Genomic DNA, 27,509 nt, shown 5'->3' with positions numbered 1-27,509 from the left:
ATGGCTGGAGACGGAGACACGGCTGTCGTGTCCACGAGACCGACGGCGGGAGATGGTAGCACGCACTCTGCGAGTGATTCAGAGGTCGCCGGGACAAAGTTCAACGAGCAGACAAATTATGTCCCGAAGCGTACAATCATTACGGTACGGCTATGGAGGCTTGATGCTTTTGTTGTGTTGCAGTGAGGCGGATTGCTGACCGGGAAACAGATCTTTCTGGCTTGTGCCAGTGTGGACTTGGTCGCGTTGATGGACCAGACCACACTCGCGGCCAGTTTGTACATAATCGGCGCGTCGTTTGGATCTACAAAGGAGGTTTCCTGGATTGCGAGCGGCTACTTTATGTGAGAGTGCTCCGTGTGTGATTCCGTGGGAGCCAGCATGGCTAACCAACCCATCGACAGCACTTCCACGGTTGGACAGTTGATCTACGGTCGTCTCTCGGATATCTGGTCGAGAAAAGTAGTGTTGCTCACCGGTCTTGCAATCTTCTTTTTTGGTTCCCTGGCCTCGTCGCTGGCGCAGTCAGTTCTCCAGCTTACCGTCTTTCGCGCCTTCACCGGCATTGGTGGAGGCGGTCTCATGACTGTCGCGCAGCTGATTGTCAGCGATGTCGTACCGTTGAGGGAGCGCGGAAAGTATCAGGGCATCCTGGTGAGAGCTTTCTTGTCATCATTCGAAATTCACGGGAAGCAGCATGTCTAACGCATGTTCACAGGGTGCTGTTGTTGCGCTTGCAAATGGTATCGGCCCCGTGATAGGAGGCGCGCTGTCCTCCAAGTCAAAGGAGTCCTGGCGCTGGATTTTCCGTCTGAATCTTCCACTGACTCTACTCACAACGTGCTGTGTCGTGTTTATCATGCCACTGAAAAAGGTAGAGGGAGACTGGAGAATGTACGTGTCCTGCATCTGGGTCGCGGCCGTGACTGGGCGCTAACCTTTGCCTAGGAAACTAAAGGCGGTCGACTTCACAGGCATCATACTGTCCTTTGCAGGTATGATTGCAGTAATTCTCGGTCTGACTTGGGGCGGAAGCGAATACCCTTGGAATTCGGCACCCGTCATTGCCTCTCTCGCAGCCGGTGGAGTAATCTGCGTCGCCTTTGTTCTCTGGCAATGGAAGGGACCCGAATACCCTCTTGTACCACGTCAGTAAATTTCTGTTTTTTTTTCTTTTTCGAATCCATGGGTGGAGCATACTAATCGTCTCATCAGTGCATATATTCAAGTCCAAGATTGTGAATGGTGCTTGCCTGACCATGATGATCAATGGATGGAACTTTGTCATGCAAGTGTACTATGTGCCGACCTTTTACCAGCTCGTCTACGGCTATTCAGCTACCAAATCCGGTGCTCTTCTGCTGCCAATTACCATTGTGCAGACGGTCAGCAGCACAGCGTCTGGTCTCGTTGTGCACTGGGTCGGCCGATACCGCGAGTGCATCCTCTTTGGTTGGATGTGCTGGGCCATTGGCCTTGGACTCATGTCCACTCTAAATGAGCACACGGGTCTTGACAAACAGATTGGTTACTCTGTCCTCATCGGCATCGGTGTTGGAAATACCATGCAGCCGTGAGTAAATTCCGTACGTGTCGGCGCATGGTTCCCTGGCTAACGTGTCTGCAGAGCCCTGATTGCTGCACAAGCTGGCGTTTCAAGACGTGACATGGCCGTTGCAACATCTTTCAGAAAGTATGTATTTTGATTCCTGATTTTCGGGCTTGTGCTAATGTTGCTAGCTTCATTCGAAACGTCGGTTCGACTATGGGCCTCGCAGTCTGCGGCTCAATCATGTAGGTACTCCACGGCGTTTCTCATCTTCTACTAACACTACCTTCTCTTCAGCAACAACGTTTTGAGGAGCGCAATCTCGCACCTGAACCTAGATGACCAGGCTCTGAAAGATCTTTTGAAGAATCCACGCACTTACACGGACACGCTGTCCCCTGCCGAGGCTGCCCATATTCGCAGTGTCGTGGTTCCTGCATACAAGAGAGGGTTCAGAATTATCTTTTTGGTAGGGGCGGGACTGGCAATACTCGGCTTCATGCTCGCCTTTGTCCTGATGCCTCAGGTGTCTTTGGCGCGACCTGATGATGAAAAGCTCAAAGAAGCAGGCCGCAAGGCCGACGAGGCGCGCAAGCAAAAGAACAAAGTTTGATTTGAATTGGGTTTCAAAAAAGCGCTTTGAGTAGAATATAAAGAAAAAAAGTCTGGGGGCGTATAGAATCAAGGCAAAACGGGTCAAAACTAGAAGCGGAAAACATGAAGGACTAATAGCAGAGCAGCTAGAGTGTGTTAGGGAGAGAGATAGTACCAGGCAGTTTACAGTATGGGAGAATCAATTGAATCAAACATCCACCTGTTGTACGAGCACACTACGACTAAATGCTGATTAACTGATTAACTGATTGTTTGGCTGTTGAGTGACTGGTTATTGACTAGCTGTTGACTGACTAGCTGTTGATTGACTAGCTGTTGATTGACTAGCTGTTGATTGACTGGCTGTTGATTGACTGGCTGTTGATTGACTGGCTGTTGATTGACTGGCTGTTGATTGACTGGCTATTGATTGACTGGTTGAATCAGTTACGACGTTCATCGTGACCAATGTTGAATGCCAGGCGACAAGGGGAGTTTGCAACGCAGAAGAGTGAGAACGCAGTCTGAGAGAACGCAGGTTTAACAGCCAGTCAATCAATAGCCAGTCAACTAACAGCCAGTCAATCAACAGCCAGTCAATCAACAGCCAGTAAATCAACATCCAATCACTCATTAGCCAGTGGACGCCACTTTAAGCTCTGCCAGTGTCATTTTGTCCTTTGTTGTGTTTTGCAGAATTTTGATCCCAGTTTCGTCCGAGGTCATGGTTACGAAAGAGTGTCGTGTACTGGAGCTGCTTGGGGCGCGTCCGTTTTAAAGCGTGCAACTCAACAGCCCGAATTCATGGCGCCTAGGGTAAAATTCGGCCAAAAGTTATGAAGAAAGTCATCCATGCACTCTCTGTCCTCGAAAAAGGTAAATCTCATTTCAATTCCTGGCAAAAGGCTCCTGGTCATAATCACCATCTGGGCCCAGGGCGAGGCGGTCGTACATCTGTTGCGCTTGATCCAGCTTTTGATGATGGATAGATATTCTTGTTCCGTCGGTAACGATCTCACGCTTGCGCACGTGGAATAAGTCGTAGGCTTCTCTGTTAGCCCTGGCCTCGTCTTGCGGCTCGAGCATCCATCCGTCTTAGGCCTTCTTCGTTAGCTTGAAATAGTTTGTCTTCTCTATCCACGACTCGATAATCTCGATGACGTATCTTGGTTGGCATAAGCCAATGGATGGAGAAGTAGACGTAGTATCCATCATTCTCGCGGTGTGTGATCTTGTCTGGCCGAAAACCAATAAGACCGAGGTCATATAGCCGATGCACATAGACGCTGAGAGTCAGAAGGTTCCACAACTGATCCAAGGCTCGCACAGCGCCCGCTATATCGTCAAATTTGTGGAAAATTGATCACCGGCCGTCCAAGTTGATCGTCGAGTGGGCTGCGTCTGGCAGCCTAATAGGGTTCTCGTAGGGAGCACCGTGGGGGATGCGTGGTCTGCAATGTAGCTTGTGAGTGCGCTCTTGAACTCTTCTTCGTCTTTGTCGTGGTAGGTCGTGGCTGCTGCAGTCTCCTCTGCGTTGGGAACTTCGGCTACTGCGGTCGTGTCCAAACTTAACTCGAGTGTCGGCGGGATCTCAGTTTCGTTCAAGGCCATGATTACGAAAGAGTGTCGTGTACTGGAACTCCTTGGAGGTGGGTTTAGAAAGGGAGAGGGAGCTTTCTGGGACACCCCTCACCCCCCGACCCCGGGTATGCCGGCGAGTTTCTGGAGGAGGGTAGTGGTGAGACCTGCGGCCAGGTCCAAACTGTACGATCGAGCAGACTTGACGATGACTAGGTCGAGTGGAAGACCGGTTAGGCTGTCGTAGACGAGATTGGTCGCCTGGTTACCGTCGGTGGCCTCCTTATCTCTGGCGACTTGCTTGCCCTTTGTTTTCCTTGACAGCGTCTTCACCTCGGGCGGTCTCCTTCCCTTTTGAAATGTCAGGGAAGAGAGAATTATGATGATGTATTGTCTAGGTTGTGGGCCTGGTGGGTGGCAGAGCCAAGGGTCACACCTAACAAGGAAGGTGGCTTACGTGATGGTCCGCCATGTAGCCGCTTTGAAGCTTGCCGTCTCGCCGACCCGACTCAGTCCTGGCCGTGGCCGTGTTGTCGTCGCGGATGTGGGTGTCGAGAGGTGTCTCGTCCTCGTGGGCGGCGCCGTAAACAGCGAAGGGATCGTCGTGGGTAATGGCCGCAGCGATTGCAGCCTCAACCTCGAAGCGAGAGGCAAGTTTGAGAGAGAGTAAAGTTTTGTGTTAGGGAGAAGTTTTGAGAGAGAAAAGTTTGAGAGAGAGGAAAGTTTTGAGAGAGGGAAGATTTAAGAAAAGATAAAAAGTTTTAGCAAGGAGAGAGGAATATTTATACGTGAGCGGAGGGCGACAGTAAAATGAGCTTGATGGCAAACGCCATGCCGGCCGCAAACGAATAATGATCTAGTGTACCCCTGAAATTACGAAGTGAATGTTATCTGAGTTTTCTTGGCTTCGCTATAATTTGTAAGGCTTTTCACTACCCCCAACTCTTCTTGACCCAAGGTATCAGTATCAATATGAATAAAGAATGACAAGACCATGCTCCCTTGATTCACGAGGCTTGAGCGACTTGGGCCTAGACCTTGCCCTCATTAGGTCTGGCAGCCTTGTTGTCATCCTTGTACAGAGAAGGGCAGACTCTGTCCTTCTTCTGGAAGATGTAATGCCTGAGTCCCCATGGCAGCACGGTGCCGAGTTGGTACTTGGCGTGCGTTCGGGTAGAGACGCCAAAGACGTAGTCTAGTTCCTCCAGACTCTTTTGCTTCGTCTCGGGAACAAAGCAAAAAATGAGAGTTAATGCGACGACATTCATGGCGGCGTAGAATCCAAACGCGCCAGTCGGTGTCATGGCGCGAAGCATGCGCGGGAATGTCAAGCTCAGAATGGCACCCCAAAAGTTGTTGGTTGCCACGGCCCATGACATGCCAACTTCACGATGTGATAATTGGAAGCACTCTGCCGAGTAGCTGAAGGGGATAGGACCAGCTCCTATTGTGTTGCTCATGATTAGAATTGCCTCCATTGTGTTGTTGCAGCCATAAAATGTTGTGGGTTCTTACCAGGCGAGTAGAATGCACAAAAGAGGTACACAAAGGTGGCAACGGCACCAATGCGGGCTGTGCTATGCTCCGTGCCATGGTCAATGAGAAAGCAAAATCCAGCCACTACGCAGTATTAGCCTTGATATCGAGGGAGGCGCACTTTGTGCTTGAAACTCACCGAGCAAAGTCCAGAACATGTTGGGAAAGGTGAAAATCAACAGAGCACGACGACCAAAAGTATCAATGGTCCACACAGCAGGCCAGGCAAAGAGGAAATTAATCAGACCAAAGCCAAAACTGGCCCAAAGAGCACTATAAGCAGAAATGCCGCTCTGGACAAATATAGTGCTGCTGTAGAAAGCGATAATGTTGACTGAAGCGGGTTAGTGATGTTGGGAGGTGAGTAGGGTTCTTGTCTCAACTTACTGCCGCACAGCTGCTGGGCAATCATGACAATACCAGAAGCCTGGGTGGCACGACGGTTTCGAGGGATTGTGAAAAGTTCAATGAAGCGAGTGAAGACACTACCATTCACGTTCAGACCGGCTTCTTGAATCATCTTGTCTTCGTGTTCAAGAAGGCATTGAATGTAGAACAAGTCACGGGCAGCCTGCAGGGGCGTGTTTCGCAGACGAAGCAGCGACTTCCAAGCCTTGATGTGACGGTTCTTCTTGAGGTACCATCGAGGAGACTCGGGACAAAAATAGATACCTATCACAAGCGGGACGGCGGGAATGAAGGCCGAGCCAAGCTGGAGACGCCATGCGATGGTTGCGACCTTGCCAACGACCAGATTCGCACAAGTACCGAGGAAAATGCCTGTCAATAGTCAGAAAGTCATGCTTGGAGATTGTCAAGGTTTGTCTTTGTCGCATACCGAACGCGGTCCAGAGTTGCCATGACATGACTAGACCACCGCGGATGACTGTGGGAGCATTCTCGGCCGAATAGACGGGGACAGTAACTTCCTTTAGACCCATACCAATGCCAAGCAGCATTCTATGGGGAGATGCGTCAGTTTTCTTTTCTTTTTTTTTTTTCTTTTTTTTTTCTTCTGAGCTCTAGAAATAACGCGGCATCAGCAACAACTTACCTGGAGGCAGCAAGCTGGCCCCATGTCTGCGAGAGAGCCATGCCAAAGGGTGCGAGCAGAGAGAAGATGGCCGCCACAAAGATGACGCCCCGACGGCCCATAAGTTCATTGAGAGGGTCAGATATCCAACCAGCACTGCTTTTGTTAGTCATGGTCCATGGATATGCTGAGAACATTGGTCCGCCCTTACAAGAGACAAATAGTAATGTAAGGCATAGCATTAACAAAACCAACGATCCAGGCGTTTTTGGCACAGAGACCCAGGGTTTCATCAGGTCCACACGCCGGTTTGAAGTCGGGGATACCAAGAGCTTCGGGGAAGCCAAGATTGGCGCCGTTGGAGCCGGTCTGCGGGCTGATGTCAACAACGTCGAGGGTTGGTGCAGCTCGTACACAACACAACTGACCTGGTCCCAGCCCTGAATAGCTGCTGCAATGGAATTGAGTCCAATGGTAAAGTAAAGTGGCCAGGGATGACTCCATCGGTGGGTGACTTCCCTGCGCAAGGCCTCCTTGTCACCCTCATCCAAGTCGCTGAGCTCCTCGAAGCCGGCGGGGCTCTGCGCGACGAGGGCGCCCTTTTTGAGAAGCGGCAAAATGTCCTCTGGCAGGCCCTTTTCTTGCTGAAACGCCGTCACGCGCGCAAAGAGGTCCTCGCGGGGGATGCCGACAAGAGGGTTCTTGATTTCGGCCTCTGCCGTCTCGGCAATGGCGGCGAGCTTCTTGGCCGCTTCTGATGTCGGCTGGGCAGGCTCATTGCTGTGCTCGGGGAATATTTTTGGGGTATTATTAGCGCAAAGAGTTGGGCAGTCGAAGTTTGGGCTGCAGCAGCGAGTGCGACAAAAAAAAAAGGCGAGACACACCAGCCGTGAGGCGACTTTCTGGTGCGGTGGAGGAGGGTTGCATTGAAGTTGTGCAGAGAGAGGGGGTCAGGACTTACACAAACTCATCCTGTTCGAGGACGACTTTCTTTTCGGGGTCCATGGTTACAGGAGCGGCAAATGTTTGTTTCTATCGAGGGAAAGGTGCAGAAATGGGACAAGAACCAAGCTCGAGCCTGCAGCAGGAGAGGGGGTGCGAGAGGCCGACCTTTTATCATCCGGCCGGAAACAGCTGCTTTCGTAGAACGGGGAGGGGGGGGGGAGGGCTGCCGTTACCGCGCTTCCCCCAAGTCGCAGCTGTATGCATGTTTGCCCTCCTGCACTGAGCTGTAATCACGGCTAGTCTGAGCGGCGTCGCCGCCCCAAAGGGCTTCTTCCCATCTCGGTCAGCCCATCTGCCGCAGAAACAACCATGCCATGAGACATGGCGTTGAGGTAGGTCGTTCACGAACAACCTCTGCCCACAACACATACAAAAAAAGTAGGCTCAAGCCATCATTCTTGTCTCCTTTCTTGGCTCATAGCTGTCATGTCAGCCCTGTCTCTTGTACGCGGGAAAACATTCGAATCAAACTCCCGCTTGCTTTCGCTTCTTGACTGCCTAGGCCGACGCGGCGCTCGTGTGCACCTATTGTCCGGCCGACAGAGCCCCAAACGAAAACAGCATGGCCCCCGACGTATGTAGCCAACCGCCTAGGATTTAGCGAATATCACCGCTGATAGTAGCCTTGACCCTGTCGCACAAGAAGGGAGCACTTGCGTCGGTGGCGCTCCAACGGTGCGGGCTTACGTTGGTTGGCTCAGCAGATGGACCATATGTGGTCGTAGCAAATCCGTACTAACTAGTTAATTGACAACGGTACTCCATCCTTTGTTGACTCTTTGCCCCCCTCCTTTCAGTTAGGGAAGCAAAATGGGCGTAGTTTGACGGGCAAGGCGGCCGCATCGAACGGGCGTCGGCGAACAAGCCACAAAGACCAGGGGGACTAAGCTTGGGTGTGCCGCACGAGGGAGGGGCTGGAATTAGGCAGCAGTATTTCTCGAAACTGTTTGGATGAGCAACTGCAGGCCAAGAATAATCAGGCTTGCTCGGGCCATAATTTGCGGGCGTACAATTAAATTCTCAATTATATCTGGTCTACTCCGCACGAGGCGGCTCAATGAGCGGGCAATGTCCGGGCGAAGCTGTTGTTCGCATCCCCATATACAACACCAAGCTTGGACGCGAAAACGTCGAGACCCGATAAACTTAACCGACGGAAACCCATCAAACTAAAATAATGGGGTAAGTGGCACGATACTCACGATTAGCTTTGGCTGTGTGTGGGGGACTCAATTCAGCCACGCAGCCTCAATGTTGGGGATGAGCCAACTTGACAAAGCCCCCCACCACAGGTCTCATGACTTTTGACTGTACAGAGTAACTGAAAAACTGGTTGTTGCTGCAACTGGAACTACTTACTTGGCTGCGGGCGGCAGAAAGAGGTGTCCTTGACCACCTGTTCTTCTCCAGTCTTGGCTCTTGGCGGCGCCTAGTTACTGGTACATAACAGAACAGCCATATCTGTGAGCATGTCGAGCTTCACAACATCTGTTGAATACCTTTAACCTTGTATCGGGTAATCCAGGTGTCGAGTATCATCAAGGCTAGATGAGGTGTCTCAATCCAAACCTTAGCCACTGGTGGGTTCTTGTCACTATCTATCCGTATCTGACGCAAAATAATCCAAAAATCTTCATTTTGAGGAATTATAAGACAGACTTGAAATAACACCGTGGAGTCAAGATCATTCTTAGTTGTAGCAACCTCGTTTTGTAGTTTTCTCATGGCTAGTCATAGAAGGCTCTGGCTCGACACGTATGCAAACTACCTACTGAGCGACTTTTTCAGGAAAATCTAGGAAAGAGTCCGCATTACAACTGCTATTGGCTGTTTCAAAAACACGACTTTGCTGCTGCTGAGTATCTCTTGACGCGATCATTCCACGCGCTCGATAGCAGAGAGCGTGAATGCTTCCTTGATATGTTGTTTTGGTAATATCCTGCCTAGTTGGGCATGATTTCATTCTAGCTCACATCAGGCTTCCTTTTGAAAAGAAATTTATTGTCGGTGGACATCTGAGAATCCTAGTCAACAAACCAGAGCTGGTCCTCTGCAGAATCCTTCATGGAAACGAGATTGGAATAGTCGACCAAGATGAGCGGCCAAACCGACCCTTCCATGTCTTGTCCCATGGTATCCTCCACAAGTTGCGCAAATTCAGCATCTTCTTTCCATTCCCGGTCCACCGTCGTCTCCAACCACTTTTTGACTTTTGCCAGGCACTCGTCTCGCTGCGGACTGGCCTCATTGCCACACGCTACCAAACTTGCAGTGACTTGGTCGTCCGCAAGCCTGTTGGAAATGGCAATCACCTTGTTCAGCAGAGCTACTTCCTTTGTCCCCAAGCGCCAGCACATGACGGTGCGCTCGCGCTCGAAAAGCATCGCTTTTTGCTCCTCGTCGTCATCCAGACACTCGTGCACCTTGCCCAGAATGGCAACCATGGCCTCGGCCTGTGTTTCAAAGTCCTGGAAGATGAGGGCAGCGGTATTGGATCGGATGCAGTCAAACAACGGGGACGGGTGCTTTTCACTGTACGCCTTTTCTTCTTCATCAGACCATGATCCCAGCTTTCGACTGCGATGCCAGTCTGCAATGCGATACCATTCTCCAGTCAATTCGCGATGGATGAGCACATGATTTTCAATCACTCTTTTCGTGACCCCTTTCCACGGGTGCAAGTCAAAGTTTTCACGTAATGGAGTAACCGTCATAAAGCCGCCATGAGCCCTCATGCGAAGCCCCTTTGGCGTTGGCATGCCCAATGATAGGGTAGTAACGGGCAATGGAACGCCGAAGCGAAGCGATCGCTCATCCATTCCCAGGGTGGAATCCTCTCCCAAGCTTCCGAGAAGGCTCTTTGGCGCCCATCGCCAGCCCTTCATGGACAAGGTCTCTTCAAGATGAAATACCAGCGACGTAGAGAGTCCACCAAGAGTCTCGGCTAATGCAGCCCAGACGGCAGCCATGCGTTGTTCGCCGTCCTTCATGAATGTCAACCCATCAATCTGCAAGCCCATCAGAACAGCTATACATAGAGGCTCATCAGATGGAACCGATACTGTTCGGAAATGAATCGATCTTTGCAGCGTGATTAGCTGCGGCTTATAGTAGACATGCTCTAAGCTGCGGCTGGTATCTTCAAAGTTTCGAATAACATTGACCTGCGCGGGTTAGATTGTCATTTTTTTGGGGATGCAAAAGCTTTACATACTTCGTTCAGGAGGTCATGCCAGATTCGGAGGAATCGCATGTCCTTCATACCTTGCAGGTACAAGTCCTGCATCAGGGCTGAAACCGAGACTGCCTTGTCTTGAAACTGAACGCAGAGGTTCTTGGGGAGTACAGCTTCTATTTATTCCCATCAGATTGTCATAATCACAACATGGTGGATCGAGATGGGAAGAAGATGTAAGAGGAGCAGAGCACGGTTGCAGACGAGAAAGTGAAGAAAAAGTCAGTAAAATACCTTGGAGGGTCCAGAGACGCCGCATCCAGGCAGAACAGCTAAAGGTCCTTAGTAACCTTTCTGCGAGACTGCACGTCTCGGTATTAAGGCATGTCAGCGATGAATCGAGAAGGAGAACATGTGCTGCGTTTCTGTAGACATCTGCAATTCGCTCAAGGGCCACGGCCTTTCCCTCGAGCTCAACAGGACAGCAAATTGTGTCGACCCAGACGCGGTATTCGGACCGTGGGTTGTTACTGTTGTTGTAAGCTTGATTGAGGTTCGCGACATAGTTGGCAGTCCTGACAATCTGGCAGTTGGGTAGTGTGTTGCTGTGTGGATTTCCCAGGCCATCTGCCCAGACGTGGGATAATGCGACATAGTTCATGTCCGCTTCATACGTCTCAAGCGTGATGCGCGCGGGCTCTGCCTCAGTCGCGCCAGGCTCAATCTTCAGCATTGGGTAAGAATCAGAGTTTTTGAGTATCCGAGTCACTTCGGCCTCGCCCACATGCACGTCGTCGCATTGACAGCCATCAACAACGTGGCGGGGTTTGTACTGTGAGATGTCAATCTGAAAGGCCCGACACGCATAGTTGGTGCAATTGGTATGATCGCTCGGTCTCGTACGCGGCCGCAGCCTCGTGACGAAGTGAAGAGATGCGACACCTTGAAAAAGATTGCGCAACTTCTCAATTCCGCTCGGACACCAGCCAAAGCTCAGCATTTGCTTCTCCACGTCATTACCCGACTTTAGATAGTCCCTGAACCAGTTGAACGCAGCGCTTGGGAGCGTGATGCGCGGTGTCGCTAGAAAACTCGCTGCATATTGACTCGTCATGAACAGCTCACCCAGCCCAGCGATGGAGTAGCGGACAGAGTACTCGAGCTGGTTGGAACTATTGTTGACTATAAGCATGGTTCGAAAAAGACATTGATGCAAGTAGTGGAAGCGCGGCGCAAGCTCTCCTGCTAATCCTCTCCTCTCGGCAAAGATGTCGGCATTCTCGAGAATAAAAACACTGGTCAAAAGCTTTCCGTGGTCACTGTCTTTTGAGCATTCACGATACAGCACAGACATTTCATGCCGAGCCTGGTCAAGGTCAACAAGACGCTGTCCATCTTCAAGCTCATTCAGGCCCAGAAACTCAGCCACCAGACCAAAGTACAGCCATGTCTGTACAAACGACTGCAGTCTTGCAGCGGGTATTGTGTCAAAAACGCGCTGCAAAGGTAGCGTCATTAGCGCGTGGTTCGTGGGTAGCAGAGGCGCCTCAGCTAGGCCCAACGCTTGCCATTTCCTGTCTAGGAACGTGCAAAAGGGGCCGAAATCCCAATCTTCTGATGAAAGATACGGAGTCTCTGGTGTCGGGAAAGTTGGGTCCTGCGGCAATGGCAAGAAGTCCATGTTGGTCGCGCCTACCGAGTCCGGATGAAGAGTATGCTCAGTCGACGATTCGGAGACGCGACATGACTGCGTTTTATAGTCAGAGGTCTGTACCACACTTTGCCGCAATGCCACTATACGAATGAGGGGAAAACGCGAGCCTTTCGCCATGTGTGCCTCAAGCGACCCACTGAGGCTGTTGATAATGTGTGCGCCTGATCGTCTTATTCATGCATGATAGCTAGTTTGCTCACACCTGCATTGCAAGCGTGGTGGCACCAGGGACAGGCCTATTACATACTGAAATGATGAACGCGATGGAAGGTTCAAGTATTGATGGAGATGTAGATGTCTAGCAAAAGTTCAAGTGTCGAGAATATCTGCATTACCTCACTTTGAAATGAGCAAGATTCTACAGGTCTTGGACAAAGCTGACAACAATGGTGGAAGTCGATAGGCTGGATTCAAATCAAATTCATATACAGAACCTTGGAAAGTGGCGGAAGCAGACAGAAGTCAGTAGTTGTAACATAGCGCGGCGACAATCCGACTTTCCCTGTCGGGAGAGCGGCTCGATATGCGCGCCCTGAATCAATGTAATAGCAAGTGGAGGTATATACTGTCAATGTAAGATACAAATATAAATACAATAGTCCGTCATCACTTAGGCATTGGCTTCCCAGCTTTAGTCTGCGCTTTGGCCTTTAGGCTACGCCACTCCACACAGACACTTGCGATAATTGTGACGGCACATGTACCGACCACAATGTAAAAGACCTTTATAATAGCGGCATTGTAGTAGGCAAGAAGAATATCAAGCTCATGACCAGAAACCAAAGATTGCAACTCAGTGGCGCCACCTTTGATGATCTTGTCGGTATCAATTCCAGGAAGTGTACTCATATTTGACACGAGGTCACTGAGGAACACATTTTGCGCGATAGGAAGAAAAACTGCAGGGCCAAGAAATCTCACAAACATGACGACGGCCGACCCCATGGCAATATCAGAGCGCTCTAGAACCGTCTGCACGACGTTTAGATGCTGTTGGGCGCCGAGTCCGAGACCAAAGCCAAAGATAATCTGCGTGCCGATCCACATGCCTTCTCCAGTGGATGGAGTCAAGGTACACATGAGACCAGCTCCAATAGGAGTTAGAACGGAGCTGGCAATGTAGAAGGGCGCGTAGTAACCCACGCGGGATATGATGATGCCGGAGATTATGGACGCTACGGCGACCGACAGGACAGTGGGTAGTAGCATGAGGCCCGAATGCACAGCCGACGCGCCTTTGATGGCCTGAAACCATATGGGAAGGTAGTACATGAGTACCATCATACCGGCCCCATTGAAGAAGCAGAAGAATACGGCGGCGGCGATGCTGCGCTGTTTGATGATGCGAGGGGGCACCGTTGCCTTTTCTTTCTTCCAGGCTTGCAAAGCAATGAAAAGCGCGACGAGGACAACACAAACGACAAGCAGCACAACTATTCTGGCACTGTCCCAAGGGAAGCGCGTGCCACCCCACTGCAAGGCGAGGATGAGACAGATGATTCCGGGGAAGAAGGCGAGATTGCCGATTGGATCAAGTTGTTGGATCTTGCCGAGAAGAGTGTCGGCGGCGGGCTCTAGCTTCTGGTTCGGCAGATGCACAAGAAAAATGGTGACAAGGAGAGAAACAGCTCCAATCGGGGGGTTGAGGTAGAAACACCATCGCCAAGTGATATTATCGGTGAAGGCTCCGCCGACGACTGGTCCAACAACCGAGGCGACAACGAATAAGGCTCCTGCAGCGCCCTGCCATAGCGGCCGCTGCTGAAGCGGAATGGTATGGAACATGATGACCATGAGGCCGGAAAACAGCCCTGAAGCCCCGAGGCCAGCGACGGCGCGGCCAATGATAAAGGCAGCGGAGCTCGGGGCGGCGCCACAAACGGCAGAACCGACTTCAAAGAACAATACACCTGCGAGAAAAAGCGGCTTTGCAGGGTAATGTTTGTAGACCTTGCCCATGAGGAGCTGGAAGCTGCAGGTGGTCAGGAGGTAGGCGCTTCCATACCAGCCAATGTCGTTGATGGAATGGAACTCGTCGGTAATGCGGGGGATCGCAGTCGCAATAATGTTTTGGTCCTGGATTTGGTAAGTAATTGGTAAAAAGGACTTTGGTACTGATACTGACAAGTGTAATTAGAAATATAGATAGATACAAGGCAATCATTATGAGGATGCGCTTAGCTGCTGGTGGGTATTCCTCCAGCTGAATGACTGATTTGGCATCATTTGGTTGTAATTTTTCTTCATCTTGTAACACCTCGGTTGGCATTCTTGCGGCGAGCTTTATCAGAAGCTGAGATAAAGGGGCAAAAAAAAAAAAAAAAAAAAATTACTGTAATAGGAAACAAGGTAACAAGTGATTTGAGTGATGGGACCAATAAGAGAAGCAGAGCAATGCAGTAGCAAGAGCATTCAGAGTGATGAGAGCAACAGGAGCGACAGAACAGAGTCTGGCATTTATTACTAGATTTCAAGTAATATTTGTCTGAAAATGTTGCCGCTTATAATAAAATTGGCTGGCAGTGGCGTTTTCCGATCTGTGGCAGCTCGGGGTTCAAGTGAGTTGACCTCGGGGCTCAAAAGGTAAGATTTTAGCCCCCGAACCCCGAGCCTACATCTCCAGCCCAGGCCGACTCGTAGTAGCCCGCACCAGCCCCGAACAGCGATGATAATTTTCCTTGACAGCGCTGAAACCCCTTTACATCCTTGAAATCGATTCCATTGGTTTTGCGCGGCTATATGGAGACGCAAGTTCCATCGCCTGCGGTGAGCGCCAACGACAGCGCCAAGACCTTCTCGTGCCTCGTTTGCCGCCAGCGCAAGGTCCGGTGCGACCATGCCCAGCCATGCAGCAACTGCAAGCGCGCCAAAATTGACTGCGAGTATGTCGCGCCGATGCGAGGAAAACGCAAGAGGTCGCAGCCGTCGCAGCCGTCGCGTGAGACGATGCACGCCAAGCTGCGGCGCTACGAGGACATGCTCAAGACGCGAGGCGTCGACGTCGCTGAGCACACGAGTACGGCGCCTGCTACATGCGAAGACGCCTTGTCCGAGAGCAATGAGACGACCAAGTCGCCGACCAGTTCTTCGCTGCCTACTCCAAGAGATGAGGCTGCTTCGCCGATGGGTTTCCGCTACGGGCTGGTCAAGACGCCAAGGTCTGGCCCGAGATTGATTAGCAAGGAGGGCAATTCGCGATATTATGAAACGTACGTTGACATGTCCAACGTGACGACTTGGTTTTTTTTTGTTTTTTTTTTTTTTTCCTGCTAATGCTCCATGCAGTAGCACTCTTTGGACGGACATTAACGACGATGCAAGTTTTCTTTGTTGCACCCGTCTTTGTTGCCCTCACTCTAACTAGCTCAGTTTCGCCATCCTGATGAGTTTGTGCCTGCCGGTGATGACGATGAAGAGCACGAAGCCGATCTTTTCCTAGGCTCGGGCTCTCCAAGTAGCAGCTTCATGGGCCAGCTTGGCGACTGGCATCCTACAACGCAGTGCCTGTACGCACTCAGGGACATTTACGTTGACCGAATCGACCCGCTCATGAAGATTATGCACATGCCTACGTTCTGGGCCTTGGTACGGCAGGCGGCAGAGCGCAAGGAAGAGGTATCAAAACCTATCGAGGCAGCGGTATTCTGCTTTTATTTTGGGACCATGAGCGTCATGGAAGAACAAGATTGTGAGAGACTGTTCAAGCAAGGCAAAAAAGCAGTACTCGCCAAGTATAGAGCCATTGCACGGCATACGCTAAAGCGAGCTGGATTGCTCAGTACATCTAGTCCGATGACTTTGAGGGCTTTTTGTCTTTTCATGGTGAGTGTTCACGAGCTGTCATCTTTGAGCCCGCTTTTGTCATTCTCACATTGCGTCAGCTGGGACTGCGCGGCACGATACGGTACGAGTCACAATATATCCTCTGCGGAATTGCCCTCCGACTAGCCCAAAAGATGGGCTTGCATCGCAATGGAACATCTCTTGGCCTGTCTCTTTTTGAGACAGAAATGCGAAGACGTCTGTGGTGGCACATTGCACACCTGGAATTTCGCACTGCCGACTTGCTCGGCGCCAAGCCTTCGCTGGATATTCACTTGGGCGACGCAGGATTGCCTTGGAACGTTGAGGATGAAGATCTTGAACCCTCAATGACAAAAGTACCAAAGGATCGTCATGCTATTACATCCATCACCATGTGCATTGTTCGCTGCGACCTCGCTCAATCGCTGCAACGACTATCAGGCACCTCGACATTCGTCGCTTCATGGGGCGACATTGGCACCAGCTCCAATGTAGCTTCCGCTGACAAGGATGCTCTCATTGATGAGATTGAAGACAAGTTTGAGACAAAATATGTTCGCTACTGTGATCCGTCGCGACCGCTCGACATGCTGGTAACAGCCATGATACGTGCCGCAGTCTGCAACACACGTCTCTTTGCGCACAACCCACGACGATTTGCAGACTCTGGCGGGCAAGTCACAGAGGCGGAGCGCAACGTGGCATTCCATAATGCCTCAAAGCTGCTCGAGTACGCGTCCATGGTGGGCGAGAACCCGAGCCTCCGCAAGTTTGAGTGGCGCCTCAACTCGACGTACCTATGGGACAAGATTCTCTTTGTGCTGATAGAGGCGCGCCGCAAAAAGCCGGGCACCGACGTGGACAGGATATGGGAGCTCATTGGTCGTGTATTCTCGCAGTACCCCGATGCATTCGGACAGTCCTCGGCAAAGGCAGTATACAAGGCCCTCAGCAAGTGGACGTTGGAGGTCTGGGACGGCCATGTCGCGGCGAAACAGGCACAAGGGATGCCGGATCCAGAGGAGCCAGCTTATGTCAGGGCAATGAGAGAAAAGAGAGACGCCGCGGTGGAGGGAGCAGAAGTGAACGTCGAGGAAACGGAAACCGTGACTGTGACCGCGAATACGTCGATGGAGGCAGCTCATGATGATGCAAAGGCTGTTGAGGCGCCCGAGGTTGGGGGATTCGGCGAGTTCTCGGACCTCGGGTCGTTTGAACTGAATTTGGACGAGTGGGTGAATTGGGAGCAATTGGTCTCTGAACACAGCGGTTTCTACCATGCAGAAGGGTACTGATTATACGATACTCTGTAACTAGTTGGACAGCACAAGGTTTATACAGAGATTTCAACGTCAATTTAGCAGGCATCTGATACAGACGAGCACATGGGCAGGAAATATAATGAGACGAAAAAGATGTTGCTACAAATTATAGAAATGAAAAAAAATAAAAAAATAAAAAACTTTTTCTCTTGTGTCCCTGTTTTGCTAACCCCCTTTGCACGGCACGGTGAATGAATGAATGCTGTAATTTCGCGCGATCGGCATCAAGGGTTCTCTGATCTGCAGCCAAGACGGGCCAAGGCGGCAGCCAAGTTGCCAAGGACGCCAGACAATCATCGCGGGGTGCGCGGCTGGCATGCCAAGATCCCAAGAGGCGGGCGCTAGTCGAGCATCACTCGCAATGGCTCTATTGGGCACCCGAGTAAAAGATGGTTGTTCATGAACTATAATAGTCTTGGTGCGGAATAGCAGGTTGTGCTTGTTCGGCGACAGTTTTTCTGGGCGATAGTTGGGTGGTTAGCTGGCTTGACGCACGTGGAAAACAATTGTCAGCTCAGTTAGTCGACTCTTCTTTACACGAGCAAGATTCGCAGTCCTCACTGTAAACTCTAGTATGCTGCATTTAAACTCTGATGTTACACTATGTTCCACGGCCCCAATCATCGCTCAGCGGCTGCGTCGACATCCTTGATTGCCTGCGCGAGGGCTTGTCGTGCACGCTTTTCGCGTCGCGCAAAGGGCGCTGTAAAGTGCCTTGTGGCATCGACGGCATGGGCATGAGAGTCGCTGAACGCAATGGCAGCCGCCGGGCCCAGCGACGAGCGTGCAAAGGCGACTGCTTCGCGCAGCATGTCGCCGCCCACGCCCGTGTCCCTGTAGCGCAAGCGCGTGGCCCAAGCACGAACCTGCGCGCTCGAGCCGGTCCCGCGCTGTTGCGACGCCATCTTGGACGGTGTTTGTATTTTTGCCTCGACCAGGCGCAGCACCAGCGTGGCAATGACGTGGTCGCCGTAGCGAGCGTACATGACTGTGTCTTGCTGCTGCGCGGGCTCGCTGGCCGACGAGGGTGGTGTGATGAAGCTTTTCCAGTTGAAGCGCTCGGCGCGTGACAGATAGTCGTAGGTGTAGTACTGGATGGCCGCCAGGTAGGCGACAATGACGCCAGAGGCTAGGATGACGGCGCCGACCCAGTCGCTGCCGCTGCGGCGGTAAACAAGTCCGGCGAGCACGGCAACAAAGGGCCCCAGGGTGGCCGGATGGAAGATGACGGTGGTGGACGCGACCTGACGTTGTTGCGCAATGGTGTCGGCGACGAGGCGCAAAGCATTGCGCTTTTCCTCGGCCGTCTGCGCGATTGTGTAGGTGAGCAGAGGAATCTCTGGCTCGTTGGCAGCGGCAGTAAGCTCAGAGGGCGCCATCTGAGTCTGCGTTGTCGACATGCTTGCGCGCGCGCGTCGATTGGAAAAAATGGTACAAGATTGACGGAATGGTTTAGGCAAGACTGACGCTGCAGGTTGAAAGGTAAAGGCAGGCAAAAATGATGACAACAGAGGGCATAGATGGGTTGCTGATCTTGTGCTCCGAGACAATGGTTCCAGTCGGTTGTGCGACACTCGAGCTCGCAGAAAACAGCTCGGGCAGTTACAAACAGGATCCTATAACTGGCAGTACGCCCGAGTCTAGATAATGGGACAGAGACGCAGCTAAATCATTCAAAAGCCTGCAATCCGCGATGGATAAGCACCCACGTGGTGAGGGTGGAGTGTACAAATATTGAACTATTACTAGTAAAACAAGGACCCTGGGACCCCATGTGCAGACCTTTTAAGCGATGGAAACTAGGTTCTCAAGAGAAACAAAGCGGAGAACGGAGGGAGCGAGAGTAGGGCCGGGCATCCAAGACGAGAAAGAGTGATTCAAGGCAGGAAAGGGTTTGGGGGAGTCGATGCGAACAGACATGGCATGTATACAGTATGGAAGACGCAACGGAGCACAAGAGACAAAGTACTCGGTACACGTATTACATTTGGATAAGTTGCCCAGGACGTCGACCGAGAGTCAATCTAGGGACAGCTACATATTGAGAGACTCGGTGGCCTAAAATGGAATGGGTGTCCCGGTCTCCCGGATGACCCCCAATGGGCGACAATCATGAGGCGCGCATACTAGCGCAACGCAGCGAGGTAGCATGGAAAAGGAAAAAAAGGATTTCCAATAACGCAAATAATAAGGGTGTTCCGAGCTAATACTACCAGCAAGTCACTGCTGCTCCAAGAAACCAACTCGGCCGCGGGAATGGACCGGCGACAACCACAAGACCTGCCCGCAGAATAACTATACGAATATTCATCATCATTTAATTAGCAGGCAGCCTCGTTATCTCCGGCCCCATTCACAGCCGCAAACGCATCTCTTGGCCAATTCGACTTGTGTCAAGAAGCAACCCTCTTTCGCGACCGACCAATGCAACGGCAAAGACGGCAACAATGTGGCGTCGCAACGTGTTGCCCTCCCGATCTCTCACTGGCTCAATCTCACTCTCTATTTGGCTAGCTAAGCTAGCGATTACCCGAATCGGCTTGGCGTCAGCCATCATCATCATCGCAAAAACACCACTTACATGATTTGTGTCGAGGCTCTCAGTGACATTTCCACGCAACCTTTGGCCAATAATCTACTATTTTCTATTCATCTTTTGGTTTGCCGATTCTCTGTTACTACATAGCACCCGTCTATACCCCATCCATAAACGCCCCGTTTCCGCCACAGTTGAGACGCTAGGCCTACAACCCCACTCTCCGCCCGGTTCGCCCACCCCCCCCCCCTCCCCCTTCTGCCTCTCACTCTCGGGAACATGACGGCGGCCGTAAAAGAGAAGACGAGAAAAAAAAGTCTGTAGGCGATCCAATAGCTACATGGGTCATGCAGCGCCATCTTCTCTAGCCCAGTCCGAGCCATTCACGCAGCTCCGTTGAAGAGCATGCTGCACCCATGTCCCTGCCATTGCTTCTTCTCACACGACTACCTGCTTCAGCTCATCTCTCTCCCCACGCACAATATAAAAAAGGTTCCCCTCGCGTCCTTCTTTTTTTCCTTCTACACGACTAGTACCTTGGCAATCTCGCTTGGCAACTTGGCCAATCCATTTTTTTTTTTCCTTTGCTCTTCTTCACACTCATCCGTCCAACCATGAGCTCGGGAGAGGACAGCACGAGAAACACCACCACTGTCGCCAACTTTGGCAAGACTTCTGGTGGAAACTCTGCCTACCACAACTTCAACAACGACTATGCTCACGTCAGTGACCTGAACGAGAGGAGGCGCTTGGCCCTCGCCGAGATTGACAAGGCTCCTTTCGGCTGGTACCATGTCCGCGCCTGCGTCGTGGCCGGTGTCGGCTTCTTCACCGACTCGTACGACATTTTTACTGCATCCATGCTGACCATTATGCTGGGCATTGTCTACTATCCCGGAACCGGCAAGATGCCTGCTTCTTCCGACAATGCCATCAAGCTGGCCACCTCTGCCGGTACCGTCGTCGGCCAGCTCGGGTTTGGTATGCTGGCCGACATTGTCGGCCGTAAGCGCATGTACGGTCTGGAGCTCATGGTCATCATCTTTGCCTCTCTTGCTCAGTCTCTCACGGCCGGTGGTCCTGCCGTCAACATTGTTGGTCTCATCATCTTCTGGCGTGTAAGTCGTCCCACCCCCCACCGCCACAGGAACTTCTGGACACTAACTCGCGTCGACAGGTCATTATGGGCATCGGCATTGGTGGTGACTACCCTCTAAGCTCCATTATTACTTCAGAGTAAGTTTCCCGTCTCTCTAATGTCTTTTGCGATTTTTCGCGGATGATACTCGCGACTCTTCAAGGTATCGCGACAACTCGACACCATCATGCCTTTGCAAAGCCTACATAGTTTTTCATCTGTTCCTACGCTAACTGATACAGGTTTGCTACTACCAAGTGGCGTGGTGCCATGATGGGTGCCGTTTTTGCTATGCAAGGCTTTGGTCAGCTCGGCGCCGCTCTCGTCATGCTCTTCGTCACCCTCGGCTTCAAGCACTCTCTTGAAGGCGCCAAGGATGTCGCTCACTGCACTGGATCCTGCCAGGTCGCCGTCGACAAGATGTGGAGGACGCTTATTGGCTGCGGTGTTGTTCCCGCCTGCATTGCTCTCTACTGTAAGGAGGAGCAAAAGGTCGACTCCTCGTCCAATCAAACATTTGCTAATCATTCACCACAGACCGTCTGACCATTCCCGAGACCCCCCGATACACCTTTGACGTTGCTCGTGATGTCGAGCAGGCCGATGATGACGTCAAGGCTTATATCAAGGGCAAGCATGAGGGCGAGCCCGACGAGATTGCCCGCGCCGAGGTCCACAAGCAGGCTGAAAAGAGTCTCGAGGTCCCCAAGGCCAGCTTCCGCGACTTCTGCCGCCACTATGGCAAGCTCAAAAACTTTCTCCTCCTTGTAGGGACGGCAGGCTCCTGGTTCTGTCTTGATGTTGCCTTTTACGGTCTCTCCCTAAACAACGGTACCATTCTCGAAGCCATTGGCTACTCCACCGCCTCTGGCCATGTCAAAAACGTCTACCAGCTTCTATACAACACTGCTGTCGGCAATGTCATTATTGTTCTTGCTGGTGCTGTTCCCGGTTACTGGGTCTCTGTTGCCACCATTGATACCCTTGGTCGCAAGCCCATTCAAATGGCTGGCTTCATCATCTTGACCATTCTCTTCATCATCATGGGCTTCGCCTACCACCACATCCCCCCCAATGGTCTGCTCGCCATCTACGTCATTGCCCAGTTCTTTTTCAACTTTGGCCCCAATACCACTACCTTTATTGTGCCCGGCGAGGTCTTTCCTACCCGCTACCGTTCCACATCGCACGGTATCTCTGCTGCCTCTGGCAAGATTGGCTCCATCATTGGCCAGGGTGCCATTGCCAGTCTGCGTACCCGTGGTGCTACCAAGACCAACACCTCTCCTTGGCTCGACCACGTCCTTGAGATCTTTGCACTTTTCATGCTCCTCGGCTGCGGTACCACTCTCCTCATCCCTGAGACAGCCCGCAAGACTCTCGAGGAGCTGTCCGGCGAAGATGACTACGCCGCTCACACCCACGACGTTGAGGCTGCTGCCGAGTCTAAGCCCGTCTCTTAGAATCTCATCAGGACTGAACCATCTAAGCCATGTATCAAGACGGGTGACTATGCTGAGGGAGTTTTTGTTCATTCATTTTTTTATCACGGCTAGTTAAGTCGGATACCTGCATAATACCTTAGTCTGTAGAAAGGTTTCATTCATTTCTCATATCGTTCAATTGATTTGGTGTCGGCTACGGCTGCCAAGGGACATGGAATGCCTCTTTGTATCGCACGAAATTAGAAGTACATGCCAAAAATTTGGCCAACAACGCTACGGAAGAAAGTTTTCAGCGCGAATTTGTCCTTGACAGCCTTGAAGCGGGCAGAATTCTGCAGATGTGCAAGTGTCAGATATAAATCAAAGCCATCATTGTGCGAATGGGAAAAAAAGACTGCGCGAAGTTTACCGTTCTGAGCGGCACACTTGAAAATGTCGCGGGTGTTTTGGTCCAGTGTAGATGACAAGGAAACTCGTCAATAAGAGTGCTACAAGTTGCAATATAACAAGGTAGATTGTTCGTGGCCTTCATGTAGTTGCGCCCCGACATCATTGTTAGAAGCACTGGCGTCGGCTTCTCCTTCAGGAATTCGACAATCGAGTAAAACGCAATCAAAATTCCAAGCTATATAAGCTATGAAAGCCTCAGCTAGGGGCAGTGGTGCTAACTAAAGGTGTTCCATCCTTGGAGAAACAAGCTGGATGGCTCACATCCTACCAATTGCTCGACTCCTGCTTCCGCTAGAGACAGACCATACCAATCGGAGTCTGCAAATAAATCAGGCTGGCCTGTGTACGGGGCATTTGCTACATTTCCGATACTTCCGCTGAGTGCAAAGCCATCACTATTCAGGCTCATTGCTGAATTGCGAGCATCTACAATATGATTTCTCATGTTGCCACTCGTATCTGGGTTTTGCAAAGGCACATTGCCAGCGTTCGCTGACTGAGCCGGCCTCTCCGTCGTCTTTGGCAAGTCCTGGTCCTTACTTCCCGACGGTGCTTGTTCTGATGAGGCGTTAGCTTCCACACTATTAATGACGCTCTGGAGTTGCGCTTTCGCGGGCGGCATACCGTGTCGTGGGCCGGACAATTTCGAGCTGTAGGGCTGCAACGCTGAGCTGAGGACTTCCCACTTTACCACACCAGTTAATACAACGTACATAACCCTCAGTTCGAGGTCAAATTGAGTACTTGCCGGTTGCTGCAGGGCTCTCCAGGATGCTCTCAATATGTCCAACGCCCGCACTATGTCTCTGATAACAAGCAGCCTATCGCCATTTTTATCGGTATCGACGGGCACTTCCGTCGTTACCTGGTTGCGCCGAGCAGCCTCTGTGGAGAGGAACACCATTCCCACCACAAAGGCACCATAGCCGATAAGAGGAGGCAGACGCGAAACATCTTCTTCGCCATGAAGATAAGGAGCCAGTAGCCGTGCAAGCAAGTCTGCATGGTTCATGACTGTTTCCGCTGCTCTGATCTGTTCCTGACGATGGTTATCGATGTTGCGATCAGCAGGGATTCCGGAGAATAGTGGCACAATCAGAGAGTGCAGGACGATCTGGCATTGATGGTAAACGGCATCGTGAAAGAGGCAAAGGTTCTGCGCTTCGATTGTATCATAATCTTGAGGGTAAGTGTCTCGCGTAGACGTAGCGTCCTGAAAGAGTATAGTGGCCAAATGTGAAAAGTGATGTACAGATGTCAGCTCCCCGCTGGTAATGGACAATGGACGGTCTTTGCAGAGAAGCTGGACCTTTGCCCTGAAAATGAAAGAATGTTAGAAATATGTTACAATTCTATCACGTCGAGTAGAGCTTTCTCACCAAACTCCAATGATCTTGATAAAGGAACCGGGAGCGGTGAGTCGTCGGGTTCCGATCATTGAGGACTGAGGCTGTACGGAAATTGCGTGCCAATACTTATCCATGAGCTGATTGTAAGTTACTCTGTAGCCTTGCGGCCCAGAGGAAATAGAGCCTGGGAGTGGGAGCATGGCCGCTTCCTTCCACGCCGAGTCGACGTAGGGCTCCGGCTCCATTACAATGCACGTGGAAATCCAGCAAGCCCAGAAACACCGCCGACCAAATTCGAGTTCAAGCATCCCACTGGAACTATCATCTTCGTTGGGAAGTCTCTTGTCATATCCAAGTACTTGACATGACCGATAGGCAAGAGCTAAGCCCTTGTTAATGTAAAGCCCGGAAAAGGCGGTTGATCCCCACAAGAACTTGTCGCCAAGGCTGGACCAAATAACTTACCAAGGCACATATCTCCTGACTGAGGCTTACCGACACCGAACCAGTATAATTGTACGCATTGCAAGGCCTGAACCGCCATCAATGATGGGGATTGCGTGACTAGTTGCATGGATTCATTCAAGGCAGCTTTGGCCCACGCAAGCCCGGAGGGTTGATACACGCTCAAAATCCTGAGTTCTTCATTCGAAGTCGTTGTAGATGTGTTTTCCTTGTTCCTGGGATGAAGAAACCTGGAAGCTTTCTGTCAGCACAGCCCTCGACTCCTGCAAAGGCAAAACGTAACATACAGGGTGGCCATTGCAAACATGGCTCGCAGCAGAGCTACGTGGACTTTGCCCTCGATGTACTGCTGGAAGAGAAGAGGCTTGTGAAACATGACAGATGCGTTGTAAATACGCGCGAAATATATTTCAAGCAGAGCAAGACCGAGTGAGGTAGGCGGCAAAGGGTGTGGCTGATCTGACTCAAGCGTAGATTCACGCGCAAGCGACGTCGATTTACGTAGCTGGCATTGGTAAGACTATTGAGCAACCAATTAGAAACCGTGTACACGAAGAGGACTGCCTATCAGGTCTTTGAGCCAGTACTTACGCCAGATAACACAGGATAATCCGTCACGAGGCTAGGGGGTGTGTAGCCCACCGCATCATCGCTTGGGGCGACATCTTCCACAGAGTGAGGCCGGGGACCCTGAAGTCCAGAAGCAGAGGTTTTCGGGGCAGGACGTTCATTCAACATGTGCTCGCCAGAAACTGGCGTCTCCGGCGATGCAGGCCCTGCGTTGGGATGCTGACCAGGCCCAGTACTATCGCGACGGCCTCTCGCCCCCACGCGCAACGGCCTCTGCTTGCGCTTGCCGCGGGGACCTCGACGGTCTGGAGGGGCAGGCCAGGCACAGTTGGCACTGAGCCGACGGCATCGAGCGCACACAGGACGCACACGGTCACATTTCAGCTACGAATCATGTACTCTCAGCATTAGCAATGCCACGTCCAGACGCCCGATCGGGAAATGCACGTGCCTTTTGTTCGCGACAGCGCAAACAGGCTGTAATTGATGTAGGCGATGGCGGCGGGTGACGGTCGATTTCTTTGTCACGCTCAGACTGCATGATGGCTCGCATTCTCAATGTCTGTTCGGGCCGAACCTTGTGCTTCACTGAGACGAGAGGACGGGTAATTTTGTTCATGGCTGGCACCTTCGGACGAACGGCTCACGTGCAGGCCCCGATTATGTTCCGAATCGGGCCGACGACAAAAGTGCCAAAAACGGCGACCGTATCGTACAAAGATAATTCCAAAACTTCTGCAAGTAAGTTCGTTAAAGTGTTAGAAACTATTTGTTGGGCCTTGTTCATCGGCGTAAAATGGTGGACGGGGCTTGATGATAGCGGCATATTGCAGGCTGGCAGAAAGTGCGATAAAATGCAGCACAAATGGACAATCGAGGATTTGCAATGATTGAAACAATTGCGAAATATCATTTACATAACTTGGATTGCACTGATTGGAAAAAAAAATCCTCTTCAGTCCTCGGACGCCTCGAAACGGGGAAACACGCTCTCTCTTCTATCCCAAACCTCCCCACTCAGGCGTGCAGGCGCAATGTGCTCACAAAAACACTGCGAGAATGCTGAGGCAATGATGAATTGCAACTATATCTAGCAAAAATAAGGGATTTTGAATATGAACATGTTTGTCAGGGAAGATGTGATGCAACCCGAGATTCGTCGTAATCGTTCTTTCTGATAAAGTTATGTTACGCAATCTTGTACTCTGTCGTAGTCATGAACTCAGTATCAATCATCTCAAATCTCCCTCCTTTACTTCAATTCCAGTGAAGCCGCATCCACAGTAATCTCAAGCCGATCCGACTCGTACGAGCCCTGGTACGTCTTCGGTCTGTCGGGGATATGTTCCAAGAACTCCTTTGTAATCTCGCTCTTGGGCACGGTCATGACTGCACGCCACGGGCCCTTGATCCGCACATAAAACGTATCCCCCAGCTTCCCATACGGCACGTTGGCCGGTTTCAGGACAATGTCGTCCGATACGACAGTGCCGCCGCCGCCGGGCACCTCTTGCACAAACGCGACCTTGGGCGGCCACAGCCTCCGCAGCTGGACGAGATTGTCCAGCGCGACAGGCTCGGCGTCGGCGAGTGCGCCGCTCGGCGTCAGCTCGACCAGCCCGAGCGGCACGGCGAGCGAGTCCATGGCCGAGTCGTAGTCGAGAAAGGACACGGGAAACGGGTTGTGGTTGGTGATGGTGGCGCGCAGCGCGGGCGGCGAAGCGTCGGGGACCTGCGCCAGCGTGACGCTGAGCCGAGGGATGGGGTCGACGTGATTGCTGCCCGTCATGTTGGGGAGTCTGCTGGTAATGGTGGAGGAGGATGAAGGGTAGAGGTAGACGAGAAGGGTGATGACGGCGAGGACACCAATAGACAGGCGGACAAGACTGTGTGCTTTCGAAGTGGGCATTGGGTATAGATGGATGCCGAGGCCGTTGGAAGTCGCAAGGAGTGGTTTGTCGCAGTAGAAGATATTCAAATGAACAGATGGTAAATCCAGTCCCGCACACCAACAAGTTTTGAGGAAACTACAAGACAAACCACGTTGTTGCGAGGGGAAGGAGCGGAGAAGAAGCTTTTGGCAAGCTGTTTAATGATCCGGACCATGCCCGAAATAACAGTAACGTTTTACAAAGTCTAGCCGTTTCGGCAAGTCATATTCAGCGGGGTGCAAGCAACCAACCATCACGAAAAGGACAGCATCGCTCGCCACCCCGCCTAGTCCGCGTTTCACGGCGTACATCGAA

General features: G+C 51.6%; 9 protein-coding genes across 9 annotated transcripts; 3 read left to right on the top strand and 6 right to left on the bottom strand.

Annotated features, from left to right (window-relative positions):
* Positions 1-2,162, top strand: BBA_05767 (tetracycline efflux protein (otrb); the record flags this gene model as incomplete). The annotated part of the gene is made up of 9 exons (XM_008600864.1): positions 1-144; positions 211-344; positions 405-654; positions 719-894; positions 949-1,148; positions 1,216-1,573; positions 1,628-1,693; positions 1,741-1,794; positions 1,847-2,162. The coding sequence occupies 9 exons, from the start codon at positions 1-3 to the stop codon at positions 2,160-2,162; spliced, it is 1,698 nt and encodes a 565-aa protein (XP_008599086.1).
* A 1,316-nt stretch (positions 2,163-3,478) lies between these two features.
* On the bottom strand, positions 3,479-7,295 carry BBA_05766 (hexose transporter; the record flags this gene model as incomplete). Its single annotated transcript, XM_008600863.1, has 12 exons — positions 3,479-3,785; positions 3,837-4,072; positions 4,179-4,352; positions 4,759-5,165; positions 5,237-5,341; positions 5,397-5,591; positions 5,645-6,037; positions 6,096-6,217; positions 6,312-6,446; positions 6,502-6,659; positions 6,719-7,070; positions 7,252-7,295. 12 exons carry the CDS (start codon positions 7,293-7,295, stop codon positions 3,479-3,481), a joined length of 2,628 nt encoding a protein of 875 aa, XP_008599085.1.
* A 2,024-nt stretch (positions 7,296-9,319) lies between these two features.
* On the bottom strand, positions 9,320-12,151 carry BBA_05765 (HET domain protein; the record flags this gene model as incomplete). Its single annotated transcript, XM_008600862.1, has 3 exons — positions 9,320-10,459; positions 10,510-10,646; positions 10,765-12,151. 3 exons carry the CDS (start codon positions 12,149-12,151, stop codon positions 9,320-9,322), a joined length of 2,664 nt encoding a protein of 887 aa, XP_008599084.1.
* A 639-nt stretch (positions 12,152-12,790) lies between these two features.
* BBA_05764 (Major facilitator superfamily, general substrate transporter) lies at positions 12,791-14,453 on the bottom strand (the record flags this gene model as incomplete). Its single annotated transcript, XM_008600861.1, has 2 exons — positions 12,791-14,260; positions 14,310-14,453. The coding sequence occupies 2 exons, from the start codon at positions 14,451-14,453 to the stop codon at positions 12,791-12,793; spliced, it is 1,614 nt and encodes a 537-aa protein (XP_008599083.1).
* A 470-nt stretch (positions 14,454-14,923) lies between these two features.
* BBA_05763 (C6 transcription factor) lies at positions 14,924-17,283 on the top strand (the record flags this gene model as incomplete). Its single annotated transcript, XM_008600860.1, has 4 exons — positions 14,924-15,393; positions 15,473-15,504; positions 15,549-16,006; positions 16,066-17,283. 4 exons carry the CDS (start codon positions 14,924-14,926, stop codon positions 17,281-17,283), a joined length of 2,178 nt encoding a protein of 725 aa, XP_008599082.1.
* A 647-nt stretch (positions 17,284-17,930) lies between these two features.
* BBA_05762 (Acyl-CoA N-acyltransferase) lies at positions 17,931-18,710 on the bottom strand (the record flags this gene model as incomplete). Its single annotated transcript, XM_008600859.1, has 1 exon — positions 17,931-18,710. One exon carries the CDS (start codon positions 18,708-18,710, stop codon positions 17,931-17,933), a length of 780 nt encoding a protein of 259 aa, XP_008599081.1.
* Positions 18,711-20,460: 1,750 nt separating this feature from the next.
* Positions 20,461-22,447, top strand: BBA_05761 (phosphate permease; the record flags this gene model as incomplete). The annotated part of the gene is made up of 4 exons (XM_008600858.1): positions 20,461-20,964; positions 21,024-21,082; positions 21,227-21,459; positions 21,522-22,447. 4 exons carry the CDS (start codon positions 20,461-20,463, stop codon positions 22,445-22,447), a joined length of 1,722 nt encoding a protein of 573 aa, XP_008599080.1.
* A 968-nt stretch (positions 22,448-23,415) lies between these two features.
* BBA_05760 (uncharacterized protein) lies at positions 23,416-24,473 on the bottom strand (the record flags this gene model as incomplete). The annotated part of the gene is made up of 4 exons (XM_008600857.1): positions 23,416-23,437; positions 23,504-23,564; positions 23,624-24,195; positions 24,259-24,473. 4 exons carry the CDS (start codon positions 24,471-24,473, stop codon positions 23,416-23,418), a joined length of 870 nt encoding a protein of 289 aa, XP_008599079.1.
* A 2,042-nt stretch (positions 24,474-26,515) lies between these two features.
* Positions 26,516-27,172, bottom strand: BBA_05759 (uncharacterized protein; the record flags this gene model as incomplete). Its single annotated transcript, XM_008600856.1, has 1 exon — positions 26,516-27,172. The coding sequence occupies one exon, from the start codon at positions 27,170-27,172 to the stop codon at positions 26,516-26,518; it is 657 nt and encodes a 218-aa protein (XP_008599078.1).
* Between the last annotated feature and the right edge of the window lie 337 nt (positions 27,173-27,509).

This window comes from Beauveria bassiana (assembly GCF_000280675.1).
Source record: "Beauveria bassiana ARSEF 2860 unplaced genomic scaffold BBA_S00015, whole genome shotgun sequence".
Lineage (NCBI taxonomy): Eukaryota > Fungi > Ascomycota > Sordariomycetes > Hypocreales > Cordycipitaceae > Beauveria > Beauveria bassiana.
Note: the sequence above shows the minus strand (reverse complement) of the source record. Positions and strands in the feature narration are given on the sequence as shown.